Genomic DNA, 23328 nt, shown 5'->3' with positions numbered 1-23328 from the left:
TTTAAATTAATTGAGTTTGAGTTTTATTTGGAAAGAGTGCTTTTAGATCTCCCAAAAACACAAAGCGTATTTGCCTTAAGTTTACTTTTGTTACCCTATGTAACCATCAGAGGGCACCCTAGTGCAAGCGCTCGCTTTCGCGCTTCTTTTGTGTCGCAGTATTTATACTGTCTCTCGTGAGCTGCCGTCTGTTTCATCTGCGCATGCGCTGTATACTTGGACCATTCAAATGATTCATTTGTGAACTTCATATATATTTTTTCATTTAATAAAGCAGGCAGAGCACAAAAAATGTCTGTTCAACCATCCAACCCCAACAACCCGATTGTCTTCTTCGACATCACCATAGGAGGACAGGTGAGTTTAAGTTCCCCGCTAACGTTGAGTCGACGTCACTGCTAGTCACCAGCCTCAACTTAACGTGACTTTCACAGGAAAATGTTGGTTTTTGAGCTGCTTAAATGCGTCCAATTTACTCCCAATTCAGTTTCTATGCGTATTTTGCAACAATTAGCAAGAGCCCGACATACTTTCTCTAACAGTTTCTCGTTTGCTGAGCAAAATGTAGCTGTGTAAAGCAGACAAAGTCAGCGCTATAGTTGTGTGTACATAGTTACACATGGAAAAAACGAAAGATTTGGAGGCGCTACTAACTTTTTCCTCAAAGGTAAAAGTGTTTCCAAGGTGTTAGATGAAAAGCCATACATGTGAGTCACAATACAGCACCCTAGCTAATAGCTTTCATTGCCCTGTTCTTCGTCACTGTCATCCCCTTTAATGCATGCATGAAGGTTTATTCAAATAAACAGGTAAGAAAAGATAAGTTACTACTAGAGTGAATATTATTAACTATCAGCTAGAGATTTACCAATCAAATCGGCCAGTGATTCTCTCTTATTGGTGATGGGCAGGTTAAACGATGAAACATTTACTTTTGTTTTTCCTTGTTCAATGCATGCATCTAAATGGAAACCTCCCACAGTTTAGTTAGTATATGCACCAACTTACCACTTGTACCTTGATTCACTTTTGTTGCTTGGGAGATATTGTTTAATTCATAAATGAAGTTAATCTTGTAATTCCTTTGTTTCTGTTTTGAGAGATTCAAAATAACTACCTCTGTCCAAGAACAGTTTTGTTCTATAGTAATGGCTACACCACTTTAAAAATTGTATTTGACATGAACAGCCTTATAAGTTCAACTATAAAATAGTCACTTTGTGATTTTCACAGTTGCACAAAACTGAATTCTATCTCTTTTCATTTTTTTTAAAGTCAACTATTTTAATAAAACAAATTTCTGTAAAATCTGGCACTAACATCATTGTGCTCTAAACATATATATGAAAGGTTAGACTACGCATTAAAATATAGTGGAATATCGTAAAAATCCTTTTAATTTGATTTGATAATGAATTTATGGTATCAAGGGATTTTGCAAATTCCTATTTAGAGTTGAAGTATTTTGCTTGGCGAACTTTGGCTTCCAAGTTACTTTGACACTTGGGATATACAAGATACATTGTGCAGCCGTATTGTGTGTCACAAAAGATATTTTAACCTTTGGTGACACTTTTAGAATCAGAAGGGCACAACAACACAACTTGCGCCCAAACTTACCTGGACGATTGCTGAGTCGTTTGAAAAGTCCAGACCTTTTTTCTTGTTGTTACCTTGTCGCTTTACATTTTGCACAGTATATTATCACAATACAGTGTGGGGTTAATAACTGGATGGGCGCTTAAGGATAAAAGCAACACACACTAAAATAAAAAGATATTGGAGAATCTGTCACAGTTTATTGTAGACCATTTTCAAACTATCTAAATCTCATAAAGCACTGTGTTTTTTTCCCCTTATTAATTTTTGTTTATTTTGTCAGTAATGTTTGGTCCAAAATATAGTGTCTGTCAAAATGTAACTCCCCCCATTAAAACCCTTGGTATTTTAAAAATACATTTAATGTAGAATTTGTCTAGTATAAGTCAAATGAAAAGTACAAATCTATCAAGAGAAATGGATAAAAATATAAAATGTTGCCTGGGAATATAGGTGTGCACAGCCTGAAATTCTGACTTTGCATAATCACTTTTCCTTTTGATTACTTTTCCTTTTAATTATAATGTTTAACCTTTGGGCACACACCGAACATAAAGTATATCAAACCTGATCAACCAGAGAGGTGCAGCCTTTATGACACATCCCTCATCCCTACCGCTCTCTGTTCTGGTTGAGAGCGGTAGGGATGATACCGCTCTTAACTAGGAGCGGTATCATTCGGTCCTTGTGGCGACAAGGACATTTACGTTTCAGCATCGTAGCAATACTACATCTAAATGTACAGAAGAACGTCTTCATGTCTGAAAGCTTGCGTCTTTGGAATCGCCGAGCTGAAGTTCAGAACTAAAACTGACAGAGAATCATTAGGTTCACCTGAATGGAGATTTTGAGAACTTTCGCATGATAAAGGTAGTAGTAGGTATTTCCAAATTAAAATGTGGGACGTACAGCCTTTTACGACCAAATGAATACTGAAGTTGAATCAAAAGGTTGTGCACATTTTTGCAACCAATTTGTTGCCACTTTTTCCTATACATTTATGCGCCAACATAAAAACATGAGCCGCTATTTGATGTAATATTGCTGTTGTGGCCAATAACCAGTATTTACCGTTATTACATATATTTTACTACCCATTTGACACCTGGAAAAAAACAATCACGCCGCTAACATCATCACTGCTGCAGTTAAACTCCCCACAATTCAACGCTGCATCACTGTCACATGACCAACCTCCAGCCTTTCCCTCCAAAGACAAATTGCAAGAACATGGAAAAAATGTAGCTTATTGACCCAGTTTTATTTATTGAACCAATACCTGCAAGCAAACAAATGACTAAATGATATTGTCCGATACTATTGTTAAAGCAGATATGTTGTTGATCCCTAATTTTCTATTTTTAGTTTTTATCTTTTCTGTCTGAGTTGTTTTGCAGTTGAATTATACAGGATACATCTTGCATTAAAGGTACAAAAAATTCTAAAATTCCTCATGCTCATGTTTTGCATCGCAAAACCTAATCTGTTAACAGGGGAGTGTAGTGTACACTTCTGACATCTCCTTCTAAAATATAAATGGCATGCTATGGTAAATATAACAGAAAGAGGCAATATTTCTGAATATTTTTGTATTTTTTGACAAACATGCATCAGTGAAGTCCACAAAGTTAAAATAAAAGAAGATAAAGTGATCTACTACATTTTGTAGTCATTGCAAACAGTTGCAACATTTTGCTGCGAAGATCAACTTCAGAATCCTGGATCAAAACGGCACCAGCATCAGTAGGCCCACTGTCAAAAGTTAACAGTTCATTTAAAGCCACAGTTAATCACCTCTTGGCTTCTGGAGAGGACGATCTGTGATGATCCGTTTCCGAGTCTGGCTTTAGTAACATTCAGCCACGAGCAGGACGAAGCAACAACCACAGATTCAGATCACTGATCCATTCATCAGGACTTTCATTTAGTCTGCATTGCTGTGTCTTTGGGCGATTTTATTTCTTTTTTCTACACATGAAATGAGCTGCTCTTCTTTTCACATGATGGATTAAACACAGAAGTAGGCGGCAGAGATCGTCGTATGTCTTTGCTCAAGTGCCAGTAAACCTGCCACAAGCACACATTCTCTGGTAGACTGCTGCAAGGCCCTTTTGTGTGGCTCTTTGCCCAGAACACCAAACCCACCAGGAGGCTGTTGGAGCTCTCCAACCACAGAAGGTTTACTCCGAGGTGTGCGGGTACTCCAACTCCGCAGATCAGGCAAGAGACAGACATCACAAGATACGGCATCCAGAACAATATAAAGCCAAGTGTTATGCTGAACCACAGAGGAGGCCTCGTCAGGCTGTTCTCCTCCAGTCTGGTTTTTGTTTCTGGGTTGGGATTCCAGGTTGAAGTGAGGAGCAGTTCGCTCCTTGTGTTCTGCTGCTGCTCCTGAGCTTCAAGCATCCTGTCGACTTCTCTCACCCACTGGGGAATTCTGGACCAAAATGGCACCAGCGTCAGTAGGCACGCCATGAAAAGTCCAAAAACAAAGGCTGTGATCACTGTTGACTCTGAAACTTTACAGAGAAGCATGTTTATCTCTCCCGAAGAATCCAGTTCTACCAGTCCGGTGTAATTGGAGTGAATTGAGTAATGAATAGCAACCGCCCAAACCACCAGGGTCAAGGTAACATTTCTAAATATTTTCAACGACACTGAGACATTGCTCATGAAGATGTCATCTAAGCAGTAGTCAGTAAAGCCCAGGATCAACATAGGGAGTGGCAGAGCTCCGTATGTTGTTGAGGCCGTAGCCAACAGGAAGCAAGTTGATGCCAACGACTTCTCTGGGCCGAGAAACCAGGCGGCTCCTATCAACACTGTAAGAAGAAAATCAGCCAGCAAGACGGACAGGCTGCAGACGCTTAGAAAGTACATGTACTTTTTCGGGCTGCATGAGTAAAACACGGCAGTTTCCAGTACAAACTTGATGAGCAAAATCAAAAAGTACTCCTTGGTGACATCTGTGTATTGGGTGGACACCTCGTCCCACTGCTCGATGATAGCAAACATTTTCGCAGTTCGACTGTTCTCCAAAGACGAGGAAGACTCTGGATGCATTTATGTGAAGAGTTTGGAGTAAAGGTCCCCCAAGAAAATCTGCAGAGGACAAAACAGAATCCTTAGACGCATTTCTCATGAATTGAAAACTTCTTAAAATACTGTTTAGTTGGAGGTACTTTATTCTTTGTCATAGTCAGCAAGGACAGTCTAACGGAGATCATAAGCAACAAAAACTGATCATTTATAAACAGTAGAGATTCAAAGATCTGTCTTTTTATTACCGATCCAGCGTTTTTATTCTCAGAATTTCTACAGATTCTCTGCGTGAACTTTTTATTTGATTTGTTTTATTAATCTCAAAAACAGGCAATTATTTTGATGCCTTGAGTGTGAATTGTCTTTAATGCAGTAATTGAATTCCTCATTATCTGTTATTGATTGGTATCTTTCACTTTTTAATTTATCAATATTCTAAATGACTAGTTTTTCTGTCTGTTTGCATGATTGTACACTTTGATAATTTCTTTCCGTTTCTCTTGTGGTTAAATGTCTGTTTTTAATCTCTCTAAAGCACTTTGTGTTACACAACACAACAGCATTATTCTCTGCAAGCTTTTTATCGCTAGAGAGCCTCAGTGTATTTCTTTGCTAAGCCCAAGAATTTCCCCTATTTGACTTTTAAGATTCATTTTTAAGCAGTATCCTTTACAATTTGATGATCAGTAATCAGTATTTACAGGATGATTAATCTGATACCTTATTATATATTAAATACTTTTTCAGTAATTTATAGAAAGTGTTGCAGCTGCCCAGAGGAAATCTTGATTTTGACCAACAGGCATCTAAACTGATTTTTTACTTTTCACGTTTCAAATATAAGAGGTCTCTTTTGGCCCTAAATTATCAGATAAATTTGTCATTTGTAGTCTGTGGTCCTTGGATTGCTGCTTGTTGGGCGTTCCTCACCACCACCTTTTAAGACAGGTTATGGTCCATGATTAACTATTGCAACATTCTTGTGGTATACTTGACCTGCTGACACCAGAAATTGGTGTAAAACCAACTTGCGCTCTGAGATTGGCCTCTGACTTTTAACTTTGTTGCTTGCATACACTTAGAGCAAAATCTTATAAAAAACGGTTTTAATCATCTCAAAATTTAGGCAGTAAAATGATTTTGGTATGCCTAAATCTTCCACCAGTATAGGTATTCAATTTTATTTAGTTGCCTCTTAAGATTGTATTTTCATTGCTTTTTTTCACTGACATTTTTTTGTTTTGAGAGTTATGTGCATATCATGCAGGTTGGCAGGCAGTCATATCTGAAGGAATTTATTGCTCGTCATTCAGCTGTTCTCAGTTCGTTGAAGAAAAGAGACTGCCGGTGTGTTTTGTAACTAATTGCTTAGGGAATTAAAAAGCACATCTTCACCGACTCCTTCAACAAAATGTCTATTTGATATCGTTTGCTATGAAACGTTATTGCCAGGAACCATTGTGATTGTTGCTGTCAATGGTTAGTTTTCTAAAATTACTCAGTTAATCCCTTCATCTATTTGTACCAACAAATTGCCCTGTTGTGCCTTCTTGTTTCTGTAACTGAAATATAACAGCCAGAAAAATAGATTACTAGCTAATACTCTTCATAATGCCATACTAAACATTTTTGTAATTGAGACATAGCAGAAAGGAAAATTCTTTACCTGATGCACATATCTTATTGCTACACTCAAAAATTATATATACTGCTTTACATTTTACCAACCAAAAACACATGTCTATGTGTCTTTCAAACAAATACTTAGAAAGACAAATCTTTTAAAAGGCATAATGCATGTAAAATACGTTCAGTGTTCATGAGCTGTTAACTTTTTTCTAACTGCCTGAATTCTTGGCAGTTAGAAAAAAGCTACCAGAGAAAAATTACGTTTGATAGTAATATAGTTTGCTGCTAACAGTGCTCACTCAATCATGTTTGTGCAAATACAATATGACAAAGACCGCTCATAATGTGTGTCACACCCTGATCAAACTTTAAAGCTCCCAAATTTTAGCTATGGTTAGCATGAAATTAGTCATAAATTTGGCTAACCATGAACTCAACTACCAGCTCATTGATGTGACTTATTTCCACTATAAACTAGGGCTGAAACGATTCTTCGAGTGATTCGAGTACCTCGATTATTAAAATTCTTCGAGGAAAATATACCTGCCTCAAAGCCTCGTTAAATTATGTTTTATTATTATTTAGCGCACCGTGTTCCGGCCGGGTCGTTATTTGCGTTCCGCCGCGCTCTCACTTCCGCCTGTGTTAGATAACTGTTAGCAGCACAATGTCCAGTTTTCAAGTTGGGCCTGGGAGGATTTTACTGATTCATGATGATGTCCGGGTTTCTGTCGTTTTTCGGGGAACCAATACACATCCTTAAAATGACGGGAGCGACGCTTGGAGTACGTACGGCAGCTTTTCTCCTCCCGGAGCTGCTGGTTCAGAGCGAACGGCGGGATCATTTATATAGGCGAGCGGATAGACTGAACACTGCGGGCTGCTTTGCTTTAGATGCGTAGCTTTACTGGAAATACCGGGAAAATAAATTTCATATCATCCCGGTCGCAACAAATGGGTGGCGAAGAGCATACCTGGGAGATGCGTTTCTGTGTGTGACGAATGCAGGCCGTGTCAAATCCCGTCGCTAACATGAACACAAACGCTATAAATGGCCCGGCATCTTCTGTCATCTATTAAACTGACAGAAGGTGAATACATAAACCAAAAGTTGGAGAATAGACATTTTTTTTATAATGGCCTCCTCACAAATAGGCAGGCTATTTGTGAGGCTGCCTCTTTATTATTACATTGAATATAATTTCAGTTTTTTGTATAACTTTTCTTCAGATTAACTTAAAGTGAGCTATTATTGTTACAAGTTAATTTTCTAAACTACAGAAAAGTAATTGTTGGGGAAGCTTAAATGTGGAAAAATTGGACTGATATTGATATACGATAGTAATACTGCTGTTATGTTAGATTTACCAATGTTTGATCTTTTTTTTATCCGATTACCCGATTAATCATAAGAATCATCGATAGATTACTCAATTACTAAACTATTTGTTTACAACAGCCCTACTATAAACTAATTAACAGTATTTGACCAAATGGCTTCACAGTTGTCAAAAGTAAAAGTTTTCTTCTGTAAATGATCATGTAGCACTTGCAGCTCTAAATTATATTTATTTAATTTTGGATTGTAAAGGTTGCAGACCTCTGCTTTAGGCTATAAAGACATACTATGATTGTAAAGGTTTTAAAACATTATTAGATTCAACTTGCTGTGAGTAGCAGAAATCCTACATCTCCTCCTCTGTTAGAAAATATTTGCTCTGTAAATAAACATCCTGGCTGATTTCAAGCTGTTAAAAGATTTTCATGTTTTTTTTTTTAATTATTTAAACCTGTCTATACTGGAAACTGGCTGAGACATTTTTTTTTATTTTTTAAATGAAGCAGACTTCTTTTGTTTTACGCATGCAAAATGCCCTTCAGTGTCCCTTGCCATCAGGTCTACTACATTTGAAGCGTTTGTACTTTTCCCTGTTGCAGCTGTGTGGATACAATCTTTCAATTCTTTAACACCAGTATCATACTTGTCTTGTACACACATTAAATTTTAACTTTTGCCTCTCATAGAGCAAATACTCAATACGCTTTATGAAAGACAATAAATGTCAAAGTAAAGTTAAATGGTGAGTACCTCTCTGCCTGGTGTTATTTTTTCTTTAGCTCAGTAAGCCCGTCCAGCAGGATGCTGTTGATGTTGTTCCTCTGTGAATATTGTCGATTGGAGTAACTCCCTTTTAAACTGCGCCTTCTGTGGCTCCACCTTTTCATTTTTGCTGCAAATGATCCCGGGCGACACACCTTTCAGGTTTTCAAGGAAGCCTGCCTTTTAAGTTTGCTTTAGGTAGCTCCTCTATTACTATGATTGTTTTTTTTTTTGTTTTGTTTTGTTTTTTTTCTGTAGTTTGTAGCTCATGTTATCTAAAATAATTGCCTGGCTGAAGTCAGTCACTCCCTGTGTGCACATTTAATTTGCACAATTACTTTATTGTTACAACATAATTCCTAGAAAAGGAGACCGGTTTTGAATATTGGAAGCCTGCGGTTGCTTCTCTGAAATATTGTCCCAACTGTTTTGGCTTAAGTTGTTTTTGCTCTGTATGTCTTGTTTGCTCTCTGTGGGAATCTTCCTGTTTTGCTTTGAGCATTGTTAATTAGGGACCCAACTGTGGCAGGATTCCTGGAGTTTGAGTTCTGCAGCATGATAGGTGAAACCCTTGTTCTCCCTTCTGTACAGCACACCTGCTGCCTCTTCTCAAATTCATCCTTTCCTTTTTATCCTACTTCCAGGAAGAGAGAGAACAGCTTGAAACTCTTATGGTCGTCAAGAGATCTGCTTTCTGTAAAGCGAAAAACAGTGTCATGTAAGGTGAATAAGTCCTACCTTCTGCGGACGTCGGACCGCGGTCAGAAAAATCCTCCCTCGGGTCAGGAGCGCAGTGTTTGACATTTGTTTCGTCTCGGCATCCTTATCTGCTTTATGTGTTTGCCTTTGAGTCTTTGAGTGCTTTGTGCAGTCTAAACAGCAGGGGTAGGAAATCCAATAGCTTTTTTGTCTTACTGTGATTTATTTGCATTTAGGGGAGAGAGGGTTGTCACTGATGTCAGGACAAATCTCTTTTTGTGTGCTCGTACGTCTGTGTGAATTCATTTATACACACAGACACACACATTTTATTGGATGTCATGGCTGTCCTGCATTGTCCAATTTCCTGGGGAAGAGAACTAAGCTGACTCATACATTTGCTTTTATTGTACACACGTACAAGAAAGCAAAACAAATATATTCTTTTATGTTTTAAAGCTTAACGTAAAGCCTAACGTGTTCTTTATGTTATTAGTTATGACTTGTAAATTATATCAGAACTGATCAGTTCTCCTACATGTTATGTTAATTGAAGTGGCCAGTTTCTGTAACTAGTTCTTATATTTTAACGCTTAGTGTAAGACAAACAAATCTGGTAGAAGGTCAAAATAAAAAAATGTCCAATACGCTCGATGTTTAAGTGTGCACATCAAAGTATTTTGTTGAATTTCTGATTGAAATTCAGCATTTGAATCAGAAGGAAGTAGTTCCATCTCTCACGTCTTCACAGGGTAATATTTTCCCCTTCTTCTTTGAAGAAGTTTTACAAATCTATCACAATTTCAAGATGTTTCTTGTCCACAGCTCTTTTTTTCAGGTGAATCCAGTTTGTTGGTTTTAATTCTAGACTCTGAATCACTATGAAGCTCAGAAATGAAGTCCTTTCTTATCTGTAGCTTTCTAACAGACATCTGAAAGTTTTGGCTCTAACCAGATGTTAGTGATTGTTTGTACCTCCACAAAAATCTGGAAGAAAAAAAGTAATCCCAGATCATGACACCACAACCATACTGCACTTATGGGTCTCTATTGGTAATTTATAGTGTAGTTTCTGTGTTCAACGTACTTTTTGGAATTGTGGAGAAAAGTTAAATTTTAGACTATAATACATTTAAACAAGGCTTTGAAAGATTTAACCAGACTTGGATATTTTCTTTACATGAAGATGCTTCTGTTTGGCCACTTCTAAGTCCTAACAAGTGGAGAAAATGGGATATTACAGTCATCTTTCGAACTCCTGTTCAGTCACAGTGGGGGGGATATAATAATTTTTGAATGGAGGCGTCCCTAATTTTCATTGAAGGCTCACCTCAAATGTAAGATACCCAGAAAATCACACTGTTTGATTTTTAAACAGTTAATTTTCAATTTACTGTAATAAGTATACTTGGCAGGGCAGAAAAATATTGCGTTTTGTTTGATGCTGAAACCTTCGTTTAAAATTACAGATGTTTCTTGATGACCAGGTTTGCACACACTGCAGCAGGGATTTTGGTTCACTCCATCACACAGACCTTCTCCAGATCTTTGCGATTTCGGAGCTCTGGCTAGCAGCAGTTTCAGCTCCCTCCAAATATGCTCTATTGGGTTCAGGCCTGGAGACGGGCTCGGCTGCTCCAGGAACTCAAAGTGCTTCTTAGAAAGCCACTCCTTAGTTCCCCTGCCTGTGGGGTTCAGGCAAATAGTCATGCTGAATGACCCAGCAACAACTCTTCCTCAATGCTCTTACTGAGAGAAGGAGGTTTGTTGTGCCACAATAAATTTACTGTGGATATTAATAACTATTATGTGCCAAAGTCAATTGTTAACCGAGTTAGTAATTCGGAGAATTGATTAGTAGGTCAGGGCACAACCCGATTATTAGCCAGATAGCTCTGTCCCTGACAATTATTGTTAAGGATTTCCCGACGGTTGAGGTGTGGTATTGTAAAACAATACATAAAGGAGTGACCCATTGGAGTTGTATATGTCTGTAATAAGTCCAGCACACACATACAAAGAAAAAAGCAAACGTTCGCTCTCAGTCTTGCAGTCGAGGTGAGCGTTCGCCGGGAGCAGCAACTCCTATGTTGTCTTCTCAGGCCAGTGGAGGAGCAACCCCTTTGTCAACATTATCAGAAACTTCTTGGGAATCTGCAACTCGTTCCGATCCTTTCTTTCAATAGGTGAAACAAGCCAAGTTCAGAGTTATGTACTATTCCATTTATTTACTGGATACACAAGCAGCCAAATAATGAATTTTGGATCCAGGGTTTCTCCAAAGACACAGTCTTCTACCTGAACAACGAGGTCAAGGTATCGCGTGCGTTTCCCTCCCAGTGCCACCTAGTGGTACGGGAAAATAACTACATTTTTCTGCGAACCAAAGATCTATGACGTCATCAGGATGCTAGCTCTGATACCAACATTGGGTATCTGATACCATGTGCGTGTATTTGTGTTCATAAAAATTCTCCGATACTACAGAGCCCGATACCAGCGTGATGTTAGTTTCCTTTCCCTCTAACAAACAGTATTACTGGTTCTTTGTGCTTTAACCCAGGCAGTGGCGATGATGCTCTATAAGCTGAATGCCAGCCACAATAAATGAAAAACACAACAGTGTCAGCCTAGCAGATCAAACCATTTAATGGCAGCAAACCCCCTGCTCTCTTCTCACTACAGCTCCTCTCCTGCAGTAGAGCCTGCTGTGAATGTGTGGGCTAGTTGGCCAGTGATGATGGTTTTCCTGTTTAGTTTCTAGTTCCTAGTTTCTATCTAGGACTAAGGCCTCCATATGCAGGTTGTTCTCTACCCCTACACCACTTATAGCACCTCTCTCAGATGTTTTTCTCTGTTGGTTTTTATCAGTTTAGAGAAGCATTCACAATGTTCCTGTTGTGCAATATTGTATCTAATTGTTGATACCTGTGTTCATTGTACCATGGTGAAGGGATATTTTCTGCTCCTTTTTTTCCTACTGATAACATTGTGTAGCGAGATTACTTTGATCCTTTGTAACTACTCTAAAACCGTGACTTTAAAAAAAGGCTGTAAATATTTGGAAAAACCTGCTTGGTAACTGAACTTAATCAGATTAACTATAATAGATGTTGGGAGTGTACCAAGAAAAATATAAAAACTGAAATTAAATCAAAAGCTGCTTTAATCAAGACTTGCAGAGTTTAATGGCTGCCCATTTGCACCCAGGCTGGGTTATACCTGCGTTTTTGACAGTTTCAGTTGACCTGTACAAGATGAAGGGGGCATATCTACACTTTGGAGATCCACTGAAACTCAATGCCACGGCTTTATTTGCTGTCTCATCCTTTCACTCAACATTATCTCAACTGTGCGGCAGGATGTCGGCCGGATGAAGATTGAGCTGTTTGCTGATGTGGTTCCAAAGACTGCTGAGAACTTTCGGTAAGGAACAAGCTGGCATCACGGCATCCCTTTAATTCATGGCTTGTGGTTTGGGTGTATACAGCACATGTGAACAAAACTCAAGGCAGCGGATTTTAAACCTGTTGCTAATGTTTTCATCCCTTCCTCACAGACAGTTCTGCACTGGAGAGTTTAGGTAAGGCAGCTTCACGCACAACACAACACCACATTCACGTGGTTCTGCACGCATTCATTGGCAACTCTGAAAGTAAATGATATGAGAAGCCTTCCACTCCCTGAAGCATTTAGCAACTCAACACGTTTATTTTTGATGCCGGAAAAAAAGCATTTTCTACTTTCTTCTTTCATCATCCTCAAAAAAACAGTTGGTTAGTTAATAGTATTAGTACATTTGTAGTTAATTTGGCATTTGGCTTCATGTAATACAAAAGGCAATACAGAAATGAAGAACCTCTCACCAAATGAATCCTGTTCAACAAACAGTGCTTCATCAGATGGTGCTTATTTAATAATCTGATTATGTTCAAAAGTTGTGTCTTGAGGTTATTGAAGTTTAATTTAACTGCTTTAATTTACCCTTTTTTTTCCCCAACGTTGTACATCACAAGAACGTTCCTAAGACACAATACAAAAACTCCTAACAAAAAGATCCGCAGTGTAAGCACTGCGGATCTTGTGAAGTGTGAAGTAAGGAGTGTCTGATTCAAGCTAGTGATCCTGTGACGCAATCAAGTATTTTCATTTCCATCAAAACATTCAGTTCTACCAGCTCAACATAAAGAGACCACAGTGGAATAAATATTATCAGCTCCATAATAATTCAGTGTACCTGAGTTTGTTTTTGACTAAAAAGATGCTGGATGTTTTAGGTAATATAATTTTTAAAATGAAAGAAAAAGAATAAGAAAAAAGCACGGCTAATTCTAAAAGCAACTTTGTGTGGTAGCTCATGTTTTCCATTTAAGGAGATACGAGCTTGTCATTAAAATATTCTAAAACATTACAAAAGGTGTTCGTCTGCATCGGCTCCGTTTGCCGGAGGGCCAGATTTGCGGAGTTGCACATTATTCAAACAGCCGCAAATGGCACTGAAACCATATTTTGGACCACCCTGGATGAATTTTTTTAAATTACATTTCTTCCTCCATCTTTTGTGCTGCAGGAAGGATGGCGTTCCAATTGGTTTCAAAGGCTGTACTTTCCACAGGTATGTAACAGAGCCAAATGATTGCTGGTTAAACTATACTGAAACAGAAGAAAGAGACCACACCATAGGCTTATGCACCCAGGTCTTACTGTGTTCAAAATGGTTCTTGTGCTTTTTTTTTTTTTTATGTATTCATTGGGGGTCTAAACTGTCTTACAAAGTGAAATTTGAGTCCAAAGAATATTAAATTTAAATCTTTTTGGTTTATATTTCACATTCACCCCGGATCTACAATCATAGTCATTGCTTTTCTGACTAAAGGCTCTTTGAATCAAACAGCTCAACCTAGTTCACCTTTTTGGTACACATTTTTCTCTGTTTACCTCCAGGGTGATCAAAGACTTCATGATTCAAGGTGGAGACTTTGTAAATGTAAGTACGTGCACACACTTCCTATTTTCTGGTTCAAAATCCTGGCATTTTGTGTGGAAGGTTTTAATTAAGGCGTAAGTAAGCTCGGGTTTTTATCTTTTTTGTTGTTTTCTTTTCCACTGTGCTCATTACTAGAGTATTGATGTTCAGTATAAAACCTATTATTACTTTGACCATGTCGAGATGGGATTTCCTTTAGTAATACCCCAACTTTGTGTATACTCCACTGGAAAAACTGTTATGTATGTAATATAGAATGTCTTTAAATTGACCTACGTTCACTGAGTTTCTGTTGAATCCTTTTTAGCCTATGTGTACTAAGCTTAACTTACTAAATTGAAAAATTTTAAAATTGAAATTCATCGGTAACATCACTTTTCTCAAGGTTGAGAAAACTCAAAAAATTTACAATTCTTTTTTTTTGGTATTACAGAATCAAAATATCAAGAACTACTCCCATTTTATATTCTCTCTGTTAGAACATTTGCTAAAATATCACATTTTGCTACCGAAAAGCACTCATTTAGACTCGGTATCTATTACAACTTCATTAATAAAGATTGCTCTTAGGACAGAAAAAGGACAGTTCGGTTTGCGCTGGATAAAGCAATTTTGTCTCCCTCTTGTGGTTATGAAGTGAATTACACTTTTTATCTAGACGGACTTCTAAAATAGTTCCTGTTTGTCTTTTGCTAAAGGGGGATGGTACTGGTATCTGCAGCATCTACAGGGGTCCATTTGCAGATGAAAACTTCAAAATGAAGCATTCTGCTCCTGGACTTCTATCCATGGTATGTGTGTTGGTGAATGCTGTTCAACTATTATTCCGTCCTCTGCAGAAAGAAAGGCTAATTTGACGCATTTAAGCGAGGTAATGCTACCAAATGTTTCTGTTCAAATTATTTCTAATTCAGGCAAACAGCGGACCGGGGACAAATGGTTGCCAGTTTTTCATTACCTGCACTAAATGTGACTGGTTAGATGGGAAGCACGTTGTTTTTGGTGAGTCAGTTTACAAAATGTACTTATTTAGACTGATGCACTCATCATTTTTTTACACAAACATAATTCCAGTCAGGCTTACACCAGATTCTTGATTGTTTTAGGAAAAGTGGTGGATGGTCTTCTGATCATGAGGAAAATTGAGGTAAAACTTCACAAAATACTTACTAATTTTTGTATCTCTTGTCTTTCATCCTTTTAAATTATGGATTTCATAGGTAAATATGCAAGGTTTCTGGCCAGAAAGAGCTGTTTTGTGTATAAGTGAGCATACCAATGGATCTGCATGATCAATAACACTGTTTGCACTACATCATTTTATCACAGAAAAAAAGAGCTAAAATTAATAATTTTTCTTTTAAGATATGTCACAATAGAATCATCGAGCAATTTAAAAATGCACACAAAAAAACAGAAAACAAAACCAGACCTGAGTACACATCTGTTGTTTCTGAAGTATATTATGCTTACAATAAATTTCCTCACTAGTGTTCCACTGACAAAGAGAGATGAAAGACGATATTTTACCCGAGCAGAACCACCTACAGCAGATCTGCTGGAAAACTTTCAGTTTCATGTTTTCTTCACATAATCGGAGGAGGTGCCAGGTCATTCAGTTATTCAAATATAACGTTCAAGTAATAATGTATTAATTTCACCAAACCCATGAATTTAGGTTGACATAAAATGAAAAGATGATATCATACATTCTCAGTTATAACAAGACTCCAAAGAATTATTTACTTGGTCAACTTGAGATCTGATAAATGTGAAAATATTTTTGAATTTAGAAACAACAAACATGCAGCTGGTAAACTATTTGCCTTCGAATTCTTGAAATTCGTCTTGGGTGGATTAGAAATCATTTTCATCACTTTCATGGTAATTCTCTTTTACTTCCATTTTAGTGATGTTTATTTATTTATTTTTTTTATTTGTGACTTTGAATGATTCTAGACCAGAAGCTGTTTTAGCAGAAAATATATACTTTATTCTGACTATTTAAAGACAAATATGGATATGCGGAGCGTAAAATAGTGAACTGTAGAAATGAGGTGTTGGATTCATTGAAACGTTCAAAAACGTTCCTTCTGTCCCGGACGAATTTTCGTTGATTCTGAGGCACAAACTCTTCACCGATTATTAACGCTGATTGTTGCTTGGTAGATTTAGTTTTAATTCTGAGCTTGTTGTTCTCCCCTCAAACAGAACGTCCCCACTGGACCCAACAACAAACCAAAACTGCCCATCCTCATCGCTCAGTGTGGAGAAATGTGATGTTTAATTTTAAAATACATTTCATGAGACCCAATGTGCTTTTCTTTTTCTTTTTCTTTTTTACACAAAAAATGCAATAAATTGTACTTTTCTAATTTAGATGTTCTGTCTGGTTTATTTTCTTTTTTCCACATCTTTAGACCAAATAACACTTAAACCAACATACAGTAGTTTCAGTTTGAAGTATGTAATGCTCATAAGTAGCTTTAGACAATATTAAAATAAAGCGCATGCAAAACAAGTGGGGCTAAGAATGTGTTGTCAAGCAATAAATACTCAGCTTTTTCTTTCACGTCTCCAATTCATCGGAATATAAAATCTTCCCCGGGTGGATTATGAACTTGAACTCTGTGTTTGGGCGATATGTATCTGCATGGAAACACACAGAGGTGTAAAGTTGTACTCTGAGGAGATGCGGAGATTAATGTCAATCTTATCCATGGAGCAAATTAGAGCACTCTCTCCTGTGCCAAGCAATCCTCTGCTGAACTTATGGCTACCCCTTCTATCCCAGCCAAATCCAAGCTCCAAGCCCCCCTCCCCCATACTCCCCTTGAACATCATTCTCTTGGCACAAAAGGATCCTTTCAGATGGAGACTCTCTTCTTATGGAGGCAGGAAGAGGGTTTTCTTCTTCTTCTTTTTTTTTTTTTGGAAAGGAGATTTTCTCCATGGGGAGGCTTTCTGAGGCTCATTTTTGTGTGTGGGAGAGCGGAGCTCTGCAGTTAACAGCAGAGCTTCACACGTCGGCCTTTGCTTGTAAATGGTGCCAGTGGAGCTTTAATTACCATGACAATGTTTGTGAAGGGGCGGGAGGGAAAGCGGGTACTATTGGCTGTTCACTCTTTGCTAGAGAAAAGGGAAGTTTTCTCAACTCGCACAAGATGGCTGACTTTTATCAATTATACTGACTGTTTCGAGTGGAAAAAATTAAGTCATGTGGCTTTCTACCAACACCGGCTTATGTCAGCTTTTGTTTACTTTTGCAATGCCTTTCTCTTATGATAGATACTCCATTTCTCTGTTAGGAACTTCATTGGTGTCAAAGACTTCACTACCACAGATTTAAGAAAGCACAACACACATTAGAAGCGGCGTACAAAAATTCAGCCTAGGCTGATTATGTTCTGCAGACTAAATTTATAGATTGAAAATCTTGAGCAACACCAGTCTGTTAATGAATGAATGTATGTGGCTACCGGTGTCGTGCAAGAGTATTCACAACCCTTTGACCTTTTACACATTTTGTCATGTTACAAGCACTTCAATGTACTTTATGTGGAAGCCACACACAAAGTAGCACACATTGGTAAACTCTTTAATTTGCAAAGTGTCTACAATTCTTTAGAGAGAAATCAGAGATGTCTGCAGACACAGCAGTCTGTCCGTTTTTACTCGCATGCTCCAAAATGTAACCTAGTGCAACCAACTGCTTTTAGAGATCATTTAATTTGAAATTGTACTCCAAATATGAGTCAGTTTAATTCTAGCTTGTCCTGTTAAGGCTTAAATTTTTTTAAGAGAACATCGGAGATTAAACATTAACATGAAGACCAAGGGATACACTATAAAGGCTAGGAGATAAAAAGTGGTGGAGAAGTTGAAGCAGAATTCTGAGGGAAAATAAAATCCTATGTTTTGAACATCTCAAACTGTTTCCATTCACCTTACCTGGCTGGCCAAGAAGGCCACAGTTAGTCTGCAATCTGCAGTTATCCACAGCTCATGTGAGAAGAATCTGTCCCCAGAACAATAACAAATAGTGCATTCCACAAATCTGGCCTTTACAGAAGAGTGTAAAAACAAATTAGGTTGTTGAAAGAAATATTTAAGAACTCCTGCTAGCAATTTGTGTCAGTCTACCACATAAAATCCGTGTCAAATACATTTATGTTTCTGGTAATGTGACAAAATGTAAACTTCAAGGGTTGTGATATATTTGATAGTTTGTGTGTACTAAGTTTAAGTCATTTAGCTGTATGGTGGTTAGATGCTTCATAATGCTACACAGCTGTTAATTTTATGGGCTGTTTATTAGATGGTAAATCCTGGCATTCATTAAAAGGACTTTAAAATCTTTCATGGTTTTCTCTCCTTACTTGTGCATGCAATGTCTGGTTTGGTACTGTTTCCAAATGTGGTTAGTAGCTTCACTTAATCCCAAGAGTTTAAGAGTTTGGGCAATTATTGTACCACGTATAAACAGCAATGCAAAACTACCTGATAGACACTTCCTTATTGCCATCCTTACCTGATTTGTATGTGTAGGGAGTGTTGAAAAGTTTCAGGTATAATCTCCTTTCAGGAAACCCTTTAATGACAGTTGTACTAGCCAATTAAAAACACGTTCTGTTAGTCGTCACACATTCCAGCCAATCAGAGGAAGGGTTGGGCGGGACGTCCACGGTGAACATTCCCCGGCACATCTACACGTTCTGCCCAGTTCGATCGGCAACGGGAGCGGAAAGAGGAAAGCTGAGAGCCCGAAGGCAGTAAGCCCCCACCACCGCCGGCCCAGGTTACCATCTAGCACCGGGAAAAATAGCAGAGAGCCGCCGCCGGCTGAAGCCATTACCAACGAGTAGTAAGCATGAGCAGCGAGGCCGAAACACAACAACAACCTCCGCAGCCTGCTGCGGATGCGGAGAGCCCATCCAGCCCGGCAGCCGCAGCTTCAGCGGGGGATAAGAAGGTCATCGGTAAGGCTGCCAAAGCTAGTTGAGCTAACTAGGCTGCTAACGTGGATTCTGTTACAGTAGGGCGATCCCCACTGTCACCACTACAGACTGCCGTTAAATGTAACGTTAATGGGACATAAACGTTAAGTTCCTCGGTACAGAACAAAATTGACCAAAATTTAACGAACATAACCTCCGTTTTCTACTTTTTCTGTTTTATTTAGAATGTTGGCATTATATTAGCCTATTCACTATTTTCTCTTCAGCGATGTCAAATATTTTTCGTGTGTAGTAGCTAAGCGTTAGTGTCGGGAGATTTAGAATTACATTGCAGTAGCTTTATTTTTTATGAACATCTTTTCCGAGTTCTGAAATTAGCCGTTTGACATATCTGTTATAACATTTTTCAGAGGATTGTCAGTTGTCCGAGACTTCATTACTTTAGTATGCGGATCTAAACCGTACATTCGTCGGCCTCCCTGCGTCAGATATCCGCTCGATAGACCCATCCATCCAGTCGGCCGTCACATGGACAGTCGTTAGGAAACGTTTGCAGCCGTTATCAAAGCCAACGTGTTTATATAGAAACGGTAACACGGTTTGGAGACGTTGGGTTCTGTGGGTTAACCGCCCGGAGGTTGAAGTTTAACGGTTGCGGATAATTACAAGTGAATTTACCAACCTGTGTTTATTATTTCATATCAACTACATAGGCTAGTAATGTTAGCTGCTTAACCATCCCTTTGTTCACTCGAAAACAGCCTGCTGGTTTCACTTTGAATTATTTTATCCAAAATATTCACGACACAAACATTTGTCCCTTCCAACTGGCCAGAATGCCAGATTAACAGCAGTTTACTAACGCCTATAAATATATACGTCAACGGTCATGTCATTTTAGGTCGATTTTCTGGGTTATCAGTCTGGCCTACATACTTCATCACCCGAGCTAACGATGCTATCCCTAGCCTAGCCGGCTAATAGCAGCTACGTTCCAGGCTTTAAAGGCCCCCCTCCCCACTCCCCCAAAAATGTCCGCCGTGGGTTTCCACTTATTTCGCCATTTGGTGATGTTTTCGTTCAAACCAGAGTAAAATATCGAGTCGCTTTTATTACGTGTTAAATAAAACGTCGGCCCAAATGTAAGTCGCCTAGCTTGTTATGTTAGTTTCTGTTTGCTGGCTCAGCTCCAGCCACATGGTTCAAAGCCTCTCTCAGCTACATTGCTATGCTAACACATCCGGGTACGGTTCTACCACGTGTGACCACTCAGATCCTGGGTTGTGTTTAGATCAGGTTAAACAAGAAGGGTACGTTGGCTCAGCCACGACGAAGCTAAAATGAAACAATAGTGTGCGAGTGAACACTACTAAATTGAAGGAAAGGTAAAATATATGTAAAGATTTGATCATTTTCATATGGACCAGAACAAAAATAAATAAAAGCGTATCCTAACGATACTTTTAAACCCAAGACAATGCCTAGGAAGATGTAAGATTTACATACTTGACTCAATAGAAAATGTTCTGGGGCTATTTTGAATACATTTTATTAGACGCCATTAAACACACAAATAAGTCTGTATATTCCATATATGGTCCTCATAAATTGAAAATGGACAAGAGATTAGACTAAATCAGTAACATTTGAAGGTAAGTTATCAGTCTTATTTTTATAAGGAGTTGGGAGGGGAGGTTAAAAATCTATTTTTGACAAAAATAAATTATTCTTAAAGGTCTATTTTAGTGGTAAAGATCAGGGTATATAAAATGTTAATTGTGGGGGGGTAAGAGAAGTGAAAGTAGATATCCTGCTTCTTGAAACAGGGCTGCTCTTGTGTAACACTGGTCAACACTAGCGATCATGGCTATTAGTATTATTTGTCTGTCACTGCCATGCTTAACTAAACAGCCCATAACTACGGTGTGTACAATATTAAATCCTTAAATGAACACATGTTGGGTTCTCCCGCTACAAACTTTGGCTCATGCCTCACACCAAGAGCAGCTGGTGCCGGGCATTCCCAAGCATCCAGGTCTATAATAAGAATGGCAGTTGGGAGTTAAATATAACGTTCACATAATGCATGGCCTTGGTTAGGTTTGTTCATAAGTCAGTCACCTGTTATCAAACTGTTTTAATTGGACTCAAATGAGTAGCAGATGTATTTTAACTCGGTGCCAGAAGAAGCACAGGCTGTCTAATAATCTGGATTGTTTTAATTTCCTTGCAGCAACAAAAGTCTTGGGTACCGTCAAATGGTTCAACGTCAGGAATGGATATGGTTTCATCAATAGGTAAGCGAGAGTCGCTCCGCACCCACCCACCCGTTCTTCCAAGAGATTTCTGATATAATGCGTACGAGTGGCTGAAAGATTGTTCTCAATCCTATTAGAGTTTTGCTTTGCTCACAGAGCTGACCAGATTATGCTTTCTGCTTGTGTCCATGTCGTCGCCACCTACAGTTCTACATTAATCCTTGCTGGCTTAGTTCAAGTCCATTCACAGAGACGTTGCATTGTGTGGCTCAACAGGACACTAACTTCTGTTTTGTTTTTGTTTAGGAATGATACAAAGGAGGATGTCTTTGTACACCAGGTATGTTTTAGCTTCTTTATTTCTGCCTTAAAAAAATATATATATATACACACACACAGTTGCACAAAAGTTCTCATCCAAGCTCTTTATATTTTTAGACGGCCATTAAGAAGAACAACCCGAGGAAATATCTCCGCAGTGTGGGAGATGGAGAAACTGTGGAGTTTGACGTAGTCGAAGGAGAGAAGGTGAAAACTTTTCTTTGACTTATTTATTTTTCTATAAAATGTAGAGTTGATACATTCGCTTCTAGACAAAAAAGCATCACATCACTGAGAAAATGTGTCCCAATGTGTCCAGGGAGCAGAGGCAGCTAACGTCACTGGCCCAGGAGGTGTCGCAGTCCAGGGAAGCAAGTATGCTGCAGACCGGAACCGCTATCGGCGCTATCCACGAAGGAGGGGCCCTCCCCGCGGCGGAGACTACCCAGAGAACTACCAGAGCGACGAAGGCGAGCCCGGCAGCGGAGGACGCGACAAGAGCAGAGAGGGGGGAGAGAACGCCCCCGAAGGAGACTCGCAGCAACAGCAGCGTAGACCAGGTTACCCTGGCAGACGGCGCTACCCGCCATACTTTGTACGTAGACGCTACGGCCGTCGGCCCCCGTACACCAACGCACCACGCGGAGAGATGACTGAGGTACGCCGCCAGAGGGCTACTCTCCTGAAGCAGGCACCCAGTTGATCAATAACTTAAGTCTGAAACTCCTGATTTTTGTTCCACCCTCTCTCCTCTCTTAAAAATCACGTGGTTGTGATCAACAAATCTTGGTGTATCGGGGGTCTTGGATGCTCTCAATTAGGCCCCATATTTCCGCAAAATCGATATGACACAAAGTTCCACATTTTGACTACAAAGTCACAGTGTACTCCTCTAAAAGTTCTGAAGGATTTTTTTTTTTTTTTTTTGGTTTGGTTTGGTTTCTTCTTTGTGCCCCTCAGGGAGGTGAGGGCGACGAAGGCCAGGGAGGACCAGACCAGGGCAACAAACCAGTGAGGCAGAACTACTACAGAGGCTTCCGACCAAGGTTCAGACCAAGGTTTGCATGTGGGCTTTGTTGGCAGAGGACAACGGTGGCAGGATTGAAACGCTTTGCATGTGCTGGTGTTAAGTTTGATTGCACTAATAAAAAAAAAAAATGACACTAAAAATCTCACGTAAGCTGCCAGTAAACGACGCACGTCACCAGAAAAAGTTGCATTTTCATCAGAAATTGCTTGCTATGTGTTGTGCATGTCTCTAGAACTGCATGCTGTTCGTGTAACTGTTTTTGTTTGTTTGTTTGTTTTTTTTTACTTCTACTTTACGTATAACTTCATCTTGCGCAACCTAGGGGTCCCCCCCGTCCCAGACCGGTGCGGGACAGCGAGGAGGACAAGGAGAATCAGGGCGGCGAAGGAGGCCAGAATCAACAGCCCCGCCAGCGGCGCTACCGTCGTAACTACAACTACCGCCGCAGACGCCAACAGACCGGTGGCAAACCCGGCCAGGAAAACAAAGAGGCCAAGACAGGAGGTGACCCATCTGCAGAGAAAACGTCCGCTCCCGAGGCCCAGCAGGGTGGGGCTGAGTAGGAAACAACCTGCACACCGGCACCTACCATCTTGTACCATCGTCCGGGTGAGTTTTTTTTTTGTTTTTTTTGGTGAACCATGTTGAATGTTTGCTCAGCCCTTGTTGGACTCAGTTTCTGCCTCCTGTTCTTGTTTTTT

At 39.2% G+C, this 23328-nt stretch overlaps 3 protein-coding genes across 9 annotated transcripts in view; 2 read left to right on the top strand and 1 right to left on the bottom strand.

Moving 5' to 3' along the window:
* The first annotated feature begins 63 nt into the window (after nt 1-63).
* ppih (peptidylprolyl isomerase H (cyclophilin H)) lies at nt 64-18833 on the top strand. Its single transcript, XM_008413489.2, has 9 exons — nt 64-357; nt 12435-12499; nt 12633-12656; nt 13644-13688; nt 14018-14060; nt 14759-14851; nt 14975-15062; nt 15167-15207; nt 16272-18833. Exons 1-9 carry the CDS (start codon nt 292-294, stop codon nt 16338-16340), a joined length of 534 nt encoding a protein of 177 aa, XP_008411711.1. The 5' UTR covers nt 64-291; the 3' UTR covers nt 16341-18833.
* On the bottom strand, nt 2842-12428 carry si:dkeyp-100a1.6 (uncharacterized). 4 transcript variants are annotated; one of them, XM_008413485.2, is made up of 2 exons: nt 8363-12428; nt 2842-4704 (listed from the first exon to the last, which is right to left on the bottom strand). In XM_008413485.2, exon 2 carries the CDS (start codon nt 4663-4665, stop codon nt 3568-3570), a length of 1098 nt encoding a protein of 365 aa, XP_008411707.1. In that variant the 5' UTR covers nt 4666-4704; nt 8363-12428; the 3' UTR covers nt 2842-3567. The 4 variants fall into 4 exon arrangements, with proteins under 4 accessions (XP_008411707.1, XP_008411709.1, XP_008411710.1 ...); XM_008413487.2 differs by having other exon boundaries at nt 9113-12428; XM_008413488.2 differs by lacking the exon at nt 8363-12428 and adding an exon at nt 6864-7520.
* Nucleotides 18791-23328, top strand: part of ybx1 (Y box binding protein 1) — a 4911-nt gene continuing 373 nt past the window's right edge. The window contains exons 1-7 of one of the 4 annotated variants that reach the window (XM_008413496.2): nt 18791-19039; nt 21252-21315; nt 21583-21616; nt 21715-21804; nt 21917-22255; nt 22558-22655; nt 22950-23236. In XM_008413496.2, the coding sequence (XP_008411718.1) occupies nt 18931-19039; nt 21252-21315; nt 21583-21616; nt 21715-21804; nt 21917-22255; nt 22558-22655; nt 22950-23190 (975 nt within the window). In that variant the 5' untranslated portion in view covers nt 18791-18930 and the 3' untranslated portion in view covers nt 23191-23236. The remainder of the gene's footprint in view (nt 19040-21251; nt 21316-21582; nt 21617-21714; nt 21805-21916; nt 22256-22557; nt 22656-22949; nt 23237-23328) is intronic. The other 3 variants (XM_008413497.2, XM_008413498.2, XM_008413499.2) reach the window with 3 other exon arrangements.

This window comes from Poecilia reticulata, linkage group LG7 (assembly GCF_000633615.1).
Source record: "Poecilia reticulata strain Guanapo linkage group LG7, Guppy_female_1.0+MT, whole genome shotgun sequence".
Classification (NCBI taxonomy): Eukaryota; Metazoa; Chordata; class Actinopteri; order Cyprinodontiformes; family Poeciliidae; genus Poecilia; species Poecilia reticulata.
The sequence above is the reverse complement of the archived record's forward strand: the minus strand, read 5'-3'. Positions and strand labels throughout refer to the sequence as shown.